The sequence below is a fragment of the Montipora foliosa genome, chromosome 9 (genome assembly GCF_036669935.1).
Source record: "Montipora foliosa isolate CH-2021 chromosome 9, ASM3666993v2, whole genome shotgun sequence".
NCBI lineage: Eukaryota > Metazoa > Cnidaria > Anthozoa > Scleractinia > Acroporidae > Montipora > Montipora foliosa.
Window position 1 is genome coordinate 38,064,858 of NC_090877.1, and position 17,500 is coordinate 38,082,357.

At 40.6% G+C, this 17,500-nt stretch overlaps 1 protein-coding gene across 1 annotated transcript in view; it reads right to left on the minus strand.

Moving 5' to 3' along the window:
- Window positions 1–17,500, minus strand: part of LOC137970677 (SCY1-like protein 2) — a 29,625-nt gene that overhangs the window by 38 nt on the left and 12,087 nt on the right. Inside the window, exons 9-17 of the mRNA XM_068817207.1 lie at window positions 14,101–14,400; window positions 7,959–8,072; window positions 6,890–7,022; window positions 6,428–6,546; window positions 6,128–6,335; window positions 5,966–6,030; window positions 5,191–5,319; window positions 2,223–2,709; window positions 1–1,431 (exon numbers count right to left, since the gene is read on the minus strand). The exon at window positions 1–1,431 is cut by the window's left edge and continues 38 nt beyond it. Coding sequence (XP_068673308.1) covers window positions 1,241–1,431; window positions 2,223–2,709; window positions 5,191–5,319; window positions 5,966–6,030; window positions 6,128–6,335; window positions 6,428–6,546; window positions 6,890–7,022; window positions 7,959–8,072; window positions 14,101–14,400 — 1,746 coding nt within the window. The 3' untranslated portion in view covers window positions 1–1,240. The remainder of the gene's footprint in view (window positions 1,432–2,222; window positions 2,710–5,190; window positions 5,320–5,965; window positions 6,031–6,127; window positions 6,336–6,427; window positions 6,547–6,889; window positions 7,023–7,958; window positions 8,073–14,100; window positions 14,401–17,500) is intronic.

Genomic DNA, 17,500 nt, shown 5'->3' on the forward strand with positions numbered 1-17,500 from the left:
GCACGAAAAATGTTGCCCGTTTACTGGGCCTTAATGAACGGAGGCGCGAAGCGCTGCCTCGATTCCAGCTCCCAGCGTTTTTCCAGCGTTTTTCGCGCGCAGTTTTTGCGATGCACATTCCAGACTATCTGAGAGCCTGGAACAGACAGTATTATATTGGGGTCTTCTCTCTCGTAAGCAAAATTATTAGGCCTTGAAGAAACATTTTTCACTAATGTCGTCGTTTTTATGACCGTCGCATTAAAAGAGCTACCTGAGAAACACGTGGAAGGAAGGATTTTAACCTGTGACAACTTGTTATCGATCGAGTATCTTTTATCATTTCTTCCTTTTAAATCTTGAATAAATACCCTAAAACAACCTTGAGAATAATGTTCAAACAATGAAATATCAATTTCTTTTCAAGGCGAGTCGTATTGTCACGACATAAGGGAACTTAACAATGGACGACGACGACGGCTTCCGGAAAGTTGCCTAAAAACACCATTTCCCGTTATTGTAATAATTTTGCGATTACTTCAAATATGTGCATCAAAAATTCCTTGAATATGAGCGAATTAAAACTTTGTCGTCTGGTTCTCACCTCCTCCACATGACTTCAAATTTGGTCAATAGACCATTTTCGAATTCTCACGGCTGGACTGGATCTAGCACGAAATGGAGGCTAATCTTTTCAAATGCAAATTAATTTGCCCGCATTAGCCTCCATTTCATGCTAGATCCAATCCAGCTGTCAGAATACGAAACTGGCCCATTAACGTCGTTGTCAGGGAGAGAACGGCATAAAAATGTATACAAATGTAAAACGCACGTGCACGACGTGCAGAGCTTTTGTCTTTTCTCGCTAAACCTATTGTTTTGTGGTGTCCTCGTAGCCGTCGTCCTTCATAAGCTCCCTATTATGTCCGTACCTTACACTGCACCGTGGCACGGACAAATTATAAGAAAGGATGCAAATTCAAGGCAGTGTTGCAATAGAGCGTATGTACACGACGTTACGGCAACCATGTTGAAAGAACGGCTGTCATATTGTATTCGGTTGAAAAGAAAAAAATTTTTGCCGCCAGTCAAGTGAGTGACAGGCTCTTTGCAGGCACGAGTAACCGTATTAATGAATTTGCAAGTTTCGTGAAGAACTCAGCTACACAAAGCAGCCAGAAGAGCAGGGAATCTTTGTTTTCCTTGTATCGTGCAGACGTTTCTTTATCATGAAGTATTTCCAGGGCAAACCCTAAATTTTTTAACCAAAAAGATCTTGGAGCTCATTTCTACTGTTTGTGGACGGTTGACTCGTGGGAGCCTGATACTGAAATGGCTGGCTGCCCAGTCCACCAATTAGCGGCTGTTGCTGCATTGGAAACATCCCGGATGAAGTCGTCATCATGCCCCCGCCGTAATGCTGTGGGGGCAAGGGTCTTTGTCCCATGACACCTTAAGTAGTTAAAAGAAACAATTTTAAATTTCGTTAAAGCACAAACAAAAGATAGGTAGACGAGGACTCCATGTGACGACTACTACTGTTAGGTAGAATGAAAATTGCACATCCTTCCTTTAATTATTTGAACGATAACTCTTCTACAATCTCTCAGGTAAACAATATGGTATGCAAAGAGCAAGCATCGGTGTCGATCGAAGCCGACCGTGCGATTCCGAACATTATCCGAAGATTAGGCCTACTTACACTCACTCTTAGAAAGTGAAAACATTAGTGCCTACTCTCAACGAGTAGTAGCCACAAAAAGGGGGTCTCTGCTTACCAACGGCCTCATCGCCAGCATGGCCCCCTCAAAACAATTGCTACATAGGCAACACGCTACTACGAAGAAAACAACGGAAAGAATAATTCCAGCTCCCTTAACATTTTCGTTAATTTTCTCCGGCATTTAACGGCTTGCCACATGAGGAAACTCTAACTGTATTGTTGGCGCTGCAAAACGTTTTTACTCAATCTTCCATTAGAACTGGCACTAAGCCGAAAATGCAACCCTTCCAACCTGCCCTTTGGACAGGCAAACGAAACTCGTTTTCGCTTAAACGACTGCGATACGAAAGCCATACGATACAAAGGTAAACGAAGGAAAAATGGACGCGAGAAAAGCGCGCGTTTTTAAATTCCCGCGTTTGTTTTCGGTCTAATATCCTGCGTTGGATAGGACTAAGAGAAACAGGGACTGCTCGTAGTCTACCCACTCCACCCTTTGCAAGACCCAAGGATGACTTACCTGGATTGACTGCGCCTTGATGAGTTTGCATGGCGTTCATTGATGGTTTGTTTTTACCTTGACCTTGCAAATGTTCTAATTCTGGGGCAAATAACGAGTCAAGCGCCGTCGACCCATTTGTGGTTTTTGCTTGACTACCACCAGAGCTTACTGTGGCTGAAAACCTTGATGTGGAATTAGCTGAACTCATTCCAAATGATCCCGAATGTAAACTTGATGCTCCTGTCATGCCGCTGGAGTTCATACCAGCCATCGACAATCCCGTGAAACCGGAATTCATTCTCGGCATTCCTGCCTGCCCAGTCATTCCAGTTCCGATTCCTGTATTTCCAGAGTTCAATCCTACCATTCCATAGCTGGGTGAGGAGGTCATACCCATGGAGGAGCCAAAACTTGAGGTACCAGACAAAGAAAAGGAAGAAGGAGCTTGGCAACCAGAGGATGAAGGGAACGATGAGCTTGGCTGTAGGGTCTTTGGTGCGGGGGGCTGAGAAAAAAATAAAGTTATTCTTAGAGGAGGCTTAATGCCGGTCACCCTGCAACCAGAGCCTCTTTTTACTGAGGAGGAGAAACGAAGGCTCTGCCTGAATCACGTCAACTCTTTGAAACCGCTGCAACCCGAACTTCTGGACTACTCAATCTTGTTTTCTCTCGTCAAACTGGTTTTTCCAGTGTGAGGATACGTTTAGTGATAAAACCAATGGTTATAATTGAGCCCGCTGTGCCTTGAAAAATCAAGATAACGGCGAGATCTGCTCGAAGCCAAGCACCAGTTATTCTCGACGAGATTCTTCTTTTAATATAACTGTCAATACAGTAGTCAACTGTCTTAAAGGCTTTCCGGCTCAGATACGTTCGTCTCTCTTCCTACCGGACACAGCAAATCCTTAATTTATCAGCTGGCGATTCTGTTAATGAAAGAGTTATCCAAGCGGACAAATGAACTTTCGTTCACGTTCCTTCACATCCGATGTTATTGACGGTTTCTCCTCTCGCTAACCTGATAAATGATCAGATTAATTCTTGTGAAAGGCTCGGCTTGAAATGCTGGGTTCGAAACTGTATCCTGGCAACATGCAGCGCACGCTTAGTAAAGATCTTACTCGATTCATGCAGAGTCTTTCTCGAAAACGCAAAAATCGAGCAAGCAAAAGAAAGGCTCTGCGAGCAGGGTGAATGTCGTTATGAAAGGGAGAAGTGAACCTCGCACTTATATGGACTATCTAAGCAATTCTCTTACAGACACCTGAAAAATTTAGGTGACCTCAACGGAATTCGAACCCATGACCTGTGCCTCCATACATGTCCAATACACCGACATAATGAGATTGTAATGAGATTCCTGGTACGTCACAATAGACATCACAAAGTGTCACAAAGTGTCCTGCACTTTATGTCTCGCAAAACTGTTACTACTTTTTTAAGGATTAAGGTTGGGGGACACTTTGTGATGTCTATTGTGAAGTGCTATGAATCTCATTATGTCGGTGTATTGGACAACCCTCAGATACTATGGTCTTAGTTTTTTTTTCTTACGTATCAGCTAAGTTGTGGAATGCGCTACCTGATTTTATCCGTACCTATGAGTTTACTGGTTTTAAAAGAGAATCCAGGGCCGCATTTGGTACAGCGGCCTTTCTTTTTAATGAATATATCTTTAAATATTATGTATTTAGAGTGTATCTGTATATGCTATGTATTTTAGCTGCAAATGTAGAGATATGTCCAGGTTTGCACCTAATGTATTGGACAACCCTCGACCTGTGTGCATTGCCCGTGCAATGCTCTACCAACGGTGTTATGAAGACCCTCAGTTGGGAGCCGGTCAATTTGTTTGGGCTCATGTGTTCCCGCGAAAGGAATCGATCAATGAAATAAAAGAATCTATTTGAAGTGCGGGTTCAGCATAGATGAACCCTAACCCTAACCTGACCCGCATTTCAAATGTATACATTTTATTCACTCGAGGCTAAATATGATTTTGCAGAGTTGAAACCAAAGTCAATGCAGCGGTTTCATCAAGTTGGTGGGGGATTAAAAACTTAACAAATAGATGTCAGTTTTTCATGCGTCTGTCCTGTTATTGATCATGAATCATGATTTCGTCATAACATTGTCAAAGTAGCCGTTCGCCTCGTGGATCCACAGCTACTTTGACAATGTTATGACGAAATTCATGATCAATAACAGGTCAGACGCATGAAAAACTGACATCAATTTGTTTTTTACAATAAGGCAGAGTGGTCAAAATTATGTCAAAACACGAGAAGAACGTGAGACAAAAATGAGAGAAACTTCAATCTGACGCGAGCAATATCGCGTCATTATCGCATAAATTATAAATTCATGTGTCTCCGCTTTATTGACAATAAAAATTAGCCAAACAGCGAGCGAGAATTTTGCAGTCATTGTAAAATGTTGGATGGGCACCGGGATGTGCTTTTACGATTTCCTTGGTTTGCTGGCTTGCAAATTTGGGTTAAGCGTTTATTTTAAAGCACTGATGTTCAGTGCTGTGTTGACAGGTGCTTGGAGGAAGGCTGTGACCTTCTTGCAATGGCGACCCGTTTGCCGCTGAGGAGATTGCTGCCCACCTGTGTTGCTAACTTCACGGGATTTACCATCCAATACGACTGACTTTTTTTTTTCAGCGCGATTTTAAATTGTACATGTAAAAATCTGGACGTAAAATCTCTCTACGTGCTCTGACCTCAGGGCACAGCAAATCAAATTGTCGTCAACAGCAGTAACCGAACAAACTAAAGAATTTTTGTAAGATGCTCTTCAAGTTTCTGGAGCTCGGAAAGCCCCTCGCACGGTCATAAGCTGGTCGCTAGTTGCCTCGCATGCCTACAAAGTTTAGTTTCAAGGTTTTTATTACTTTCAAGCTTGTCACGGGTACGGTTACATCGAGACATCAAAGGTAAAATAGAAATCACAAATTAAAAAAGTTGGAAGTGTAACACACCTTTTGTACATCACGATTCTCTTTGGAAGGCTGCAACAATGTAAACTCGTCTACACCTAACAGATTGCCATTTAGAGATGCGCCTTTTGACTGTGAAGATTTTTCGGGTAGTCCAAACATTTTGTTGAACTGGGAACAGGAAGAAGGAGAAACAAATCACTGCCACATTGAAGTTTAATTAGTTATAAGGAAATCCTAAGGCCTAGCGTAGCGAACGCAAGTTAATTAGCCTGGACGTAGTCCATCAATCCACTTGTTTTCTTCAAAGGTGACAACGGTGCCATTGCAATCAATGTTGAATTACGCGTAGATGTGCACCATCTTTTAAGGGTTCAACAACTGATGACCCACCCCATTTCTTCTCCAGCCCACCCACCCCCCCCCCCCCAATACTTTTTGACCACTCCCTTACTACGACCAGAACATTCTAACTTTGAATTAAAAGCCACCAAGACACGTTCTCTGCCCAGTGAACTATCCGTTTCAAAGTTTTTCTGTCCCGGTCTTTGAATTTCAGAATAAAAGGGTATAATACTTGCCTAATCAGTCACCATATTGAGGCATCGCTATTACAAGCTCTTGAGATACAAGTAACCGCGTGTAAAAAAAATTCAATGAAAATTTTTTTCAACCTTGCCCGTATTATATAATTTCTGTGTTCAAATATTTCATAACCGCAAAAATACGACTAGACATAAATAAACGACGACGAATAGACGTCGAAAAGAAGACGAATAGACAGCCTAGTGTAAGAACAAAATGTAAATCGGCTTACCTCTGCTGAGCTAGTTGCACCTTCAGAACTCGTTATTGGTGAGGAACCGCTACTTTTGTCCTTGGCTGAAAGAAAAGGCGACAAAAATCAAATATATTGAAAACTGCTTAAACATTCACCGCTGATGGGTTTCCAAAAACCATTTGAAGATGGATTAGTCACCTGTGGTGTCCACCTCAGGGCTACCAGTCATAAGTTTGTCAATTTTGCCCATCAAATCATCCATAGCTTTAGCTTCTTGTACCTCCTGAGCAAACTTCAGTGATGACTTGGTCTGCTCCTGCATCTTGTTTAGTTGTTCAAGTTTTGTACGATGTTCAGTTTCCACACGTCGCACCATCTCATTAATAAGTTTCATGTACTGACCAAACTAGGGAGAAGACATGTCACGATCAGTAAGAGCCAACAGAACTGGGTGGGTGCAGAAAAAATAGACACGGATACCTAGTAGGTATTTCATACCTGTGAAAGATTAAGACCAGGCTCGACAGCAAGAGGAAAAAGGAACGGGATGGCTTTTGTTGCCAAATAATCTTTATCCATACCAAGTTTTTTGTGTAACATCGTTTGCTTGAAAATCCCTGAGGAATTGAAAAAAAAAAAAGCTTAAATCGAATTACGACAAGCACAATTCCTATACAATTGCACTGAATAAATATCAGAAAAAAAGAGTAATAACTCGTATCTGGCCTTACTGCTAACTGGGTTTAGCCACCCTCGTCAGAGATTCTTCTTTCCACAAGTGGCGCATTTCCATGATTAGAGCTAAGGCTCAAATGGATTTCCTGGGATTTCTAGCATTACAACTTAACCTCAGTCTGTCTGACAAGGGTTCCTTGCTTTTTATTTGTGTGGAGGAAGGCTGAATATAAAACTTTAATGTGTGAATCAACTCCCAAAGGATAATCAATCGACAAAGCTCACCCAAGATGGCCATTAGCGTAGGAGGTTCCCTGGATGGGACCTGATGCATCAAGGGAATGATGTCATCCAGCACAACGTACTTGTCCAAGTGTTCTAACATCTTACCCAGGCAAACCAGTGCATTAACACGAATCTACAAGCAAAGTTTACAGTACAGTGTTGTTAGATACTTATCTTTGAGCTCACGCTTTATTTAATTCTCGAAGTCGTTATTTTGTTAGTATTTTTTGCGCGATGTTTTTAAAAAGAGTTGTACGTAATGCTCTCATTTAACAAATGAAAAGTGTTTAGCAGCGAATATGAAACATCAATAATGTCACTGATCTTGTGGAGTTGCTATGCCGCGCCGGGAGACTGACTGAATTCAATACCGAAGTTATATTTTCATAAATGCGTTCAACGAGGCTTCCAGTGACCCTGTTTTGATACAAACCTTTGTGCTTTTCTCATGTTAAATAAAAATTAATTAACATTACAACCACACAATTTACATGATAAAAGCAGTGAGGTCTGTATCAAGACAAGGTCACCGGCAGCCTCGAAGCCATTCATAGGCTAGGTCACTGAGCAAACTGTAAAATGGTTTATTGTAACTGACAAACTAGATTTAGAACGCGTTGATGCATTTGGGTCGTGGGTTCCTCATTACTCGATATGTAGTAAATAACTGTTGAAAAGACGAGTTCATGCTGCGGGTGCTCTCCACTCCAGAAGGTTTGATTTTGACAGTGGAATCAATGCCAACTCAAATTAATGTAGTTATCACTGTTTATGATTCCCAATTATATAATATTTTATAGGGGATAACTGTAAAATTCAGCAATATTTATGAGGCAACAGCCTACAAATAAATTAATGAATTACAGAATAACGATGCTGTAATTTAAGTAAAATTAAGCTACAGGTACTATATCGCAAATTTATTTTGCAACTCAGATACAATCTTTGTGGGCAATCTGTACAAGATTCATCACGGTAATAGGTATAAACCCATATAGATCTCCTCATGATACTGTACGTGTAACTTGCCCTTCATTAGCACAAGAAAGAGACATGGGAAGTAGCTTACAGTCAAAGAAGTCGTCTGAAGGCAAAGGTTCTTGATGCGTGGAATGACAGAGTTCTTCATGGCCGAATAGTCAATCATGTTTGAAAATGATGGAATGATGCTTAACACCATTTCCTTTACGGAAAAAAAAAGAGAAGAAACAGTGAATTTTCAAAGGAAAGAAAGTGATTTAGTTGCTGAAAGAGTTATGAACGTTGTACATAACTTTCACATTAAAACCAGGGGGCCAGTTGCTGGAAGCCTGGTTAGCGCTAACCGTTGCTTAAGAGGTATCAAAACCTATAGAGCGTTTTCACATGACGTCCCGGCTGCCATGTTGGTGTTCCAAAACAAAGAAATGGCGGCTATGATGGTGTACCAAAGTAATCCTTCGGGAATTGAACTCTATTTTTATGCAAATGCTTTCTTTTCTTTCACTAATCCAATATGGCTGCTGGTCACGTGAGTGAAAACGCAATGTAGATTTTCATGGTCTTTAACGCTGGTTAGCGCTAACCATGCTTCGAGCAACCCGGGCCAGGTTGACAATCATACATACTTCGATGCTACTCTGGTTAGACGAAATTTGAATGTGCTGTAGCTTAAAAAGTTACAATTCAATTCTGTACCTATTGTAAAACAGGAAAAAAAGGCAAAGTTTTCAGTCAAACTAATGTGTCTACTGTGCCAGGGGTTGGTTGGTTGATTGGGTTAAATTAATCGAATTAAACAAATTGTCAACATTTTCTTCAATCATTTTTAGGTTTACGATTTAAATGAAAAGCCCAAACTTGGCAAACTAGACATACCAGTTTGACTGAGATTTTTGACAGAGAAATTTGCCTGTGAAAATTTGCTCTTATTTTAAATTTCAAGCTCACAGTAAATGAGTCTGAGGTAACGTTTTTCTACTACTGAAAATTTTTATGCCACATTCAAATTTTCGTCTTACCAGAGTAACATTGAACTATGTCTAATAGGCCATTTTACAGTTGTTTGCTCAGCGACCTAGCCTATAAATGGCTGCGAGGCTGCCGGTGACCTTGCAATGCATTGATACAGCCGCCACTACTTTTATTTAAATTGTGTTGTTGTAATTCTAATTAGTCCATATTAACGTTACAAAAGCTCTAAGGTTTGTATCAAAACAGGGTCACTGGCAGACTCGCTTCCATTCTTAGGCCAGGTAACTTAGCTATAACTGTAAAATGGTCTATTTAGATCTTTCCACTTGGGAACAAATGCATGGTGAAGACAAGGCTAATAAACTGGTTGTGCCCTTACAGTCATGCATTGCAGGTGGGCTGGCTCTATCCCTGCTCTACACTTGCATCCAGAAATAAACATAATTTGACATGCCTTAAGGTCTCGGTAAAGGAAAATGAGGTGTCCGTGGAAAAGTGAAATTGTCGCGCCGCTATTTTTCGTATAGGGTCAAACTATATATCATATTAAAGCTAATAGATTGAACTATTTTAATAAAGCTTACTTTTTTTGGTATTTCATATTGCCTCTTAGTTTTGAGGCCTCAAACTCAGAACGACCGAGTCTGCTGCTGAGGCTCCTGCCCCTTCACTTTATTGCGAAAATAACCGCACTTTATTGCATTTTAGTCACAGATGAATGCACTCCAATACCGTGTGAGGAATTTTTGATATGTCAAGAATTGAAGGAAATATCACGCACCAAAGTCGAAACTCTCATCTCATACTTAATGTGGACAGAAAAAGTGCCATAAAATCAGTCTCCGAAGACAAACGAAAAATTCCACACACGGTATTTGGGTAGTTCAATCACCCATTGGTTATGAAAATTTGGAAGCGATATCTTAAAAGATTAAAACCCGTCGGGACAGGAGGTCCGAGAAGTTGTAATTTTGGCGTCAAAATAAACCCCTAGAAAATCCAAGATTTCGCGTGCAGTTCACGGTCTGCTGAATAACTTCGCGCCCACTTGAAAGCTAATTACTGAGCCAATCAGCGTTTGGACACGTGCTAAGGTAGCAGGTCGCGCGTCAAGGCTGTCAATTGAGACCTAATCCTTTCACGCATGCTTGAAATGATACGTCAATCACTTTTAGCGCGCAGATTATGGCGGGAAACAAAGAAAAGCCATTTTAGCGGTTTTAAAAATTAATTGTTCACAATTTTTTTCGGGAAAATATACTTCACGGCCCACCAATTCAGGATTTGCAAAAACAAAACATTTGAGCGAGACGCCCTGATTTAGCTTTACCGAGACCCTAAGGTGGCTCAAACCAATTTCAACGATTCTAAGTGACGCTCGTATTAGAAAGATCGGCACTACAAGGTTGTATCATGTATTAGCAATATTATGGTACCAAATGAAATACGAATTATTGCTAAACAAGATACAGTCATTATTGTGACGTAATATGTCACCGTGGCAACAGGCAAGCCTTGTAAAGACACCCTTAAGTTTGTCTTTAGCTGCATACATCTCAAAAACAAGCTCGGTGACCCCCATTTTTCTATTTCTGAAAAGTAATCAGAAGGGCAAGATGAAACGTTCTGCAAAGTTTTAAAACATTCTGTCTCACGGATTCAGAGCCACCTTAATTCTGTGATTTTTTAAGGTGGCTCTGAATCCGCTAGCCAAATTTTTTTAAACTTTGCCGAATGTTTCATCATGGCCTTCTAATCACTTTTTGACAATAAAAAGGGCGGTCACCAAATTCGTTTTTCAGATATGAGCAACTAAATCCAAAATAAAGGGGGTTTTTGCTGGCATTCCCGTTGCTAGGGTAACTTATTACACCACAATAATGGTCACATCTTGTTTGGAAATAATTGGTGTTTCATATGGTGCCATAACATTGCTGTTACCTGATACGGAGTTGTAGCGTCATTCGATCTAAAGAGAGTGTCATCTAAGTGTTGAAACCCTTCCGAGCCTCCTTAACTTAAGTTTAAGTCTAAGCATTTGCTACCTGTTTCTAGAAATAAGGTAAGTGTATGCCTTAGCATTACTTTTTTGATGAGGGTAAATACAGCTGTTTATCTTTCCTGCAGGAGTTTAGGAGTTTAGGGCACACTTTGTGACATTACTGACTGTATTCCAAGATGTAACTTTAAGTGATGTTATTCAAAGTTGTGAAGAAAACCAAGTGAACATTTTGGGGGCCCTCTCAGAATTGTCATGCATCTTATTATGTATATTTCTGGACATACGTTGCGGGTCATTTTCTTCCTTAGGTTAATTTGCAACCAAACTAGGTAATTTTGCTTTAACTTAGGTCAACCTAACTCAACCTAGATCAAGTTGTTTCAACCTTCTGTAGGCCAATTTGGGGCAGGTGCTAAACACAGGTCACAGGTCATTGTTTTACAAATACAGATAGTATCCTAAACATTCATTAAAGCTAACCTGAAGCCTACTTAAGCGTAACAAAAGTTTTTAGGCCTAATGTTAGCATTTGTTAACGGTTAGGGTTTTTTATGTTTTGGTAAAACAATGACCTGTGACATGTTTTGTACCTGCCCCAAACAGACCTACAATACTCGTCACATTTGTTGGAACACCTATCCCCGTTTCCTCCCTCCTCCAATGTTGATTTCCACAACTACTAGCAGTCGCCCAAAAATTTCTCACAAAACATTGAATTGGGAGGGGGAGGGGGAGGGGGAGGGGGAGGGGAGGGGGAGGGGGGGGGATGTGGTATAAGCTACGATCTTGTAACACGATGATTCTGGACCATTCCCTTAGTGGTCCAACTAAATATGTGAAGTATTGTCCGAGTAATGGTCTGCGTGGGTATCAAGCCGCGCAATGCAATATACGCCATGCAATATTTCAACAGTTCGAAACTCGTGTGATAAGTACATTTTTGTCCTCTGAACACTTTAGTAAGCTCTATTCCCAAACGGACTGACATGGTTATCAAGTGCAGTGCTTAGCGTTGATTGAAATAAACAACAAGGAGTCAGAATAGCTACGCAAATATATTACAGTCCCAGAACACGTTTCTTTCTGCAATAGGAGTGACTGAATTAGTTGTAGCAAAAGAGCAGTTCATAGGCAATGGTTGCTGCTCCGATTTTGAAAAACTCAAACTTGAATCCTAAAAATATAAAGCTAATGAAAACGACACCTGTTATTAATGGAAAACGACGAGTCTGTAACTTCCCTGTTAAAGTGCAAAATGTGTCCATACCCGACTGTTGACCATACGACAGTTTACCCTCATCGATGATTAATTCCGTTAATTTATGTATGCACAATGGTAAAATAACTCAATGAATGCTTTCCAAATTCTGTCCCTCCAATGCTTGTTATAAGGAAGAAAAGTATAACATTGAAAATATGAAAGCTTAATTAGACTTTTGCAATCACTGGTCTGTGATGAAATAGTTTGGGATCGTGAATCTCAACGGTTCACCATAGAGAACTGTCGGTGAGGTGAAAGATAAACGGGTCATTTCTTTAAACAGACGATTCACCATAGTGAACCGTGCCGCAATAGTAGGAAATGTTATGGGAATTTTTTATTTCACATTTACAAACTAGTTTAGAGTACAACCTCAGGATAGGATGGCTCTAATGCCTGGAAACTCTTTCCCCCATACATATCAAGCTAAAGCATGTCTAGTGAATCGCACGATGAATCGTTGACAATCACTTCTCAAATTGCCTACATTAAGTCAATTTTAATTTAATCACCCTGTAAATTCTTCTCGAGTTGGTACAAGCTCAACATCGGCACGACTTGGTATATTATTAAATACACACCAAACCTCACGAGACGTCAGCGACCCCACTTCCCTAGCGTTAATCCCATCGCTAACCGCTGGCGCGCCTTCAAATGCCAACATCAGTACCAGTGCAAGGAAGATCGCCCGCTCGATTCTTGCCTCGATAATAATTAAAGCCCCCGATGTCATGTGTACGCTACGTTAATCAAATTACACTGTATCAACTACTTTACATGGAAATGCGGTACAGAGCGTATTGAAGATGTCCCCTTATACACCACATAGTATTTAATACTATTTATAATTATTTGGCCTGAAAACTCTCCAACACATATTGCTTGAATATCATCATGTTCAGACCAACTGCCCACCTTTTTGAATACAAAGCATGCGAACAGACAATCCGGTTATCTTAGTAACAAGTTTACTTCTTTTTGAAAGAGACTTGACTTCTGATCTACACCCTCTACAGATTTGCCGATTTCCTTGAAGCAAATACGACACCCATCACATTTGTTGGAACACCCATCCCCATTTCCCCCCTCCTCCAATGTTGATTTTCATAACTACCAGCAGTCGCCCGAAAAATTCTCACACAACATTGAATTGGGGGGAGGGGGATGTGGTATAAGCTACGATCTTGTAACACGATGATTCTGGACCATTCGCTAAGTGTTCCGACTAAATATGTCTAGTACTAGTATTGCAGGTTGAAACAACTTGATCTAGGTTGCAACAATTCGACCTATAGGTTGAAACAAAATGACCTACCGGTAGTTTGGTTGCAATTTAACCTAAGGAACAAAATGACCCGCAATACATGCACTGTATCTGCTGCTCCATGCAAGGGTTTTCTTCCAGGTATTTGGGTCTTCCTCCTTCACTCATAGTCAGCATGTACACTGTACATGTAGCTTGTACCTTGCTCCATCTATGATGGCCATATGAGATAATTTTACACCAAGCAGTAGATACATGTATGTGCCCCTTAATACACAACGTTCCTCTTCTCCTCCTTCTTCTTATTGATAAAATGAGAATTCATCTATTAATTTACAGTCCCTAATCTTCCTCCATTGACATGCTTCGTGCTGCCCTCTTAGGGCCGATTTACACGATACGATTTTGTCGTATGCGACAAGCATCACGACAGGCCTACGACATGACTTACGATTGTCGCAGCGTTTTAAAACATGTTTTAAAATGCTACGACATTTTTTCTGACGTACACAACAATCGTAAATCATGTCGTGGGCCTGTCGTAAGCCGTTGTCGCATGCGACAAAATCGTACCGTGTAAATCGGCCCTTAGGGGTAGCATCAAATTTCTCAGTTTTAGGAAAGCTGAATGAACTAGTCCCACTAAAGGGTACCTAAATTTGGAAAATTAGGGGAAGAAATAAGAATGCTTTACTAGTTGAAAGAAAAAGTAAAATGAAATCAAATCTCACCTGGAGTTGCTCAGATGGAGTTTCCAGTGCTTTACATACCATGGGTAGCACGTGGTCTCTCACATCATCTTTCGGTGTTTTGGCCAAAAGTATGTCCATCTTTTGAAGGAAGATGATTACAACCTGGATAGGTTCTTGCACCTTAAAAACTGGCTTCAGCTCTGGGAGAATTAGCTCGATAAACTCTGGTGTAGTGCAGTCTTCAGCGATTAGAAGTACATTAGGCAGCACAAATGGAATCATGTGATTGTTGCTGAATTCTGCACACAGCTGTGGCAAAACTCTCTGTAGAACTACTCTCTGAAGCAAGAGAGGAAAAGCCTTAGCAAAGACCTGCCTAAACCACGGTTCCTGATAGGAGTCCAGTCTGAGAGGGGTTAATACATGTATATAGATTTAGCCAAGCCTAAAGCAGAGCTCCTGGGTTATTTATTCTTACAATAAGTTAACCTGGCTTGAGCGTGCAGTCCAATCAAAGCTCAGTACCTGGTCAGCGGTTGACTATGAGCGCTAAACTTGAGCCTGCGCAGGCTGCCTGCCTGCCTGCGATATGGTCACGTGAAACTGGTCAGCGTATAACTTTTTTTATAAAAAGATGTCAATGGACCATAACCTGGATGTCCAATATGAAAGATTTACAATGTAAACTGCCACCACGTTGGGCAAATTGATTGTTATTAAATTCTCAACCTGGGATAATGCATTTTGCGTGATCTGATTGGTTCACTCAATCTAGGTTATCAGCTCATATACCTTAGTTTAACCTTACATGGTAAATGGTTGCGTTAAGCGTTGCTAAAATAAAACTTTTTTCCCCGGAAAGTGAAATTTCTCTTTGAATAAAGCCAAAAAAAAAACTTTTTTGTGTGGAAAGTTTGGATCAATTCCGATATTTAGAAGTACGCAAAAAGGCAAGAAATATTTTTGTGATGAGCCTGCGTCTGTCTGACCACAAAGTATTACATAGCATCGCACCTTCATCACGTTTTCTCGATTCCGCTCGGATTTTCTCACTTTTTTCGCTCGTTATTCGTACTTTCACATTTTTGGAGTTTAAGGAATTTAATAAAACAATTATTTCATTCGCGCTTGTTGGATATGAGACTGGTTACAGCCAACTCGGCGCTACGCGCCTCATTGGCTATTTACCATCTCATATCCAACGCGCGCTCATGGAATCACTCTTCGTCTTCGTCTTCGTCTTCTTCGCCGTCTTCTTCTTCTTCTTCTTCTTCTTCTTCTTCTTCTTCTTCTTCTTCTTCTGCTTCTTCTTCGTCTTCGTCGTCGTCGTCGTCTTCTTTTCGTCTTCTTCTTCTTCTTCTTCTTCTTCTTCTTCTTCGTCTTCTTCGTCTTCTTCTGCTTCGTCTTCGTCTTCGTCTTCTTCTTCTTCTTCTACTTCTTCTTTTTTTTCTTCTTCTTCTTCTTATAATTATTATTATTATTATTATTATTATTATTATTATTATTATTATTATCTTAATGCTTTAGCTCTGGTGGATGTTATACAGACAAAACACCAAGGGAGTGAGCCATATCCAATGGCCAAAGGTCCCTTGGGTCATACCTTCTCCTTCACCTTTCCAACACCTTCCTTAAATTCGCCGCTGTTCCCAACAAAGTTGTTTTCTGCAGCAATCCCGTCCTAATAGTAATTCCTAGCTTATCAAGCCATATATCCAACCTTTTGCTTACTGCTCCGAGTGCATCAACAACCACTGGTACCACTTCCTCCTGTCTGACACCCCATAGTTTTCCAATCTCCCTCTTGTAACATTGGTACTTATCAATATTTTCACCCTCCTTTTCATACACTCTGTGATCCCATGGTGAAGCAATAACCACAATAATTGCTTCATTCCTCTCCTTTTCAACAACAACAACGTCAGATCTTCTGGCCTCGATAACATGGTCACACTGTAGGGTCATATCCCACAGTATCTTACATTTTCTTTCATTTTCCAATACACAATCCGGTTGGTGATCATACCATTTGTCACTTCTGCTCAAGTCATGCTTACAGCAGAGCGTCCAGTGGACCAACCTAGCAATATTGTCGTGTCGAGATTCTCTTGTACTCTTTCTGTGCCAGGTACCTGCACTCACTAATAATGTGATTTGTTTCACCCTTTTGACCACACAACCTACAAAGAGGGCACTCCACTGACTTGTCAAAGTTGAACTTAACATATTTTGTTCTCATTGTCTGTTCTTGGACTGCAAAAATAAGTGCTTCAGTTTTAACTTTCAAATCACCTTTCCTAGTCCACTCCCAGGTCTTAACTTTATCAACTGTATCAGGCATTTCCTGTAAGAATTGGCCATGCACTTTTTTCTCTGACCATCTATTCAAGGTGACATTCTGTCTGTCCTGTTTAAATTTGTCCTTTTCCTGTGCTCCCTCACTGTTCAAGATCTTTGCCTTTCTCGCTCCTTCCATCAACCTCTCATTTGAATTCCTAACAAAGCATCCCAGATTGTTTTCTTCAGCCTTCACACACATTTCACAACTAATCAACCCTCTTCCACCATTCTGTCGTGGCAGGTACAACCCATTCACTTGCCATGCACGAAACTTCTAAAGTGACACTCCATGACAACCTTGATGGCTTCCTTACTCCACTTCAATCTAGCAGTAGCAGGATGACAATGGGGCCTGCGCTACTCAACCACAGGACACCTGCCAGGCAAAGCACCATCACTAGAAGCTCTAGCACCATTCATGCCGTTATTTGGAAAATCACTTGAAACTTCATCCATTAAATGGAGATGCCATTTAACCCACTGACTGGGGAGCTTTAATTTTAGAAGGCATCCACTCCTAGGAGAGCTGTCAATCAAGACTAAGAGGTCGCTCCTACCCCTTTGTCGTAACCCTGACGAGGGTGGCTAGGGGTTGTTGGTACTTGCCTATTTCCCCATTGTAGGCTAAGGTTCCAACATGTCCTACCCCAGTGCCCATGATTATCATTATCATTATCATTATCATTATCATTATCATTATCATTATCATTATCATTATCATTATCATTATCATTATCATTATCATTATCATTATCATTATCATTATCATTATGAAATTATTGAAAATTTAATATTGGGCAACTTTGACTTGCATACGATGGGTTCTCAGGCTCTGCTTGGCAGCCCTTTTCCAGAGCCACTAGTAACCTGACAAAACTGAAATTTAACCAAACAAATTGACTAATAGCCATCAGATAGATGAAGACACGACAAAAAAACCAGCAATAGCCACCATCAAATTTGACATTTACAAATCCATTATCAACGCAATGGAATGGCAATTTTCTAGATTAGGAGCCACAAATTCCTTTCCGCACGAAATTCATGCAAAATATTATTATTAATGTCCAAAACAATTAAACTCCTCTTTATTGTGAAG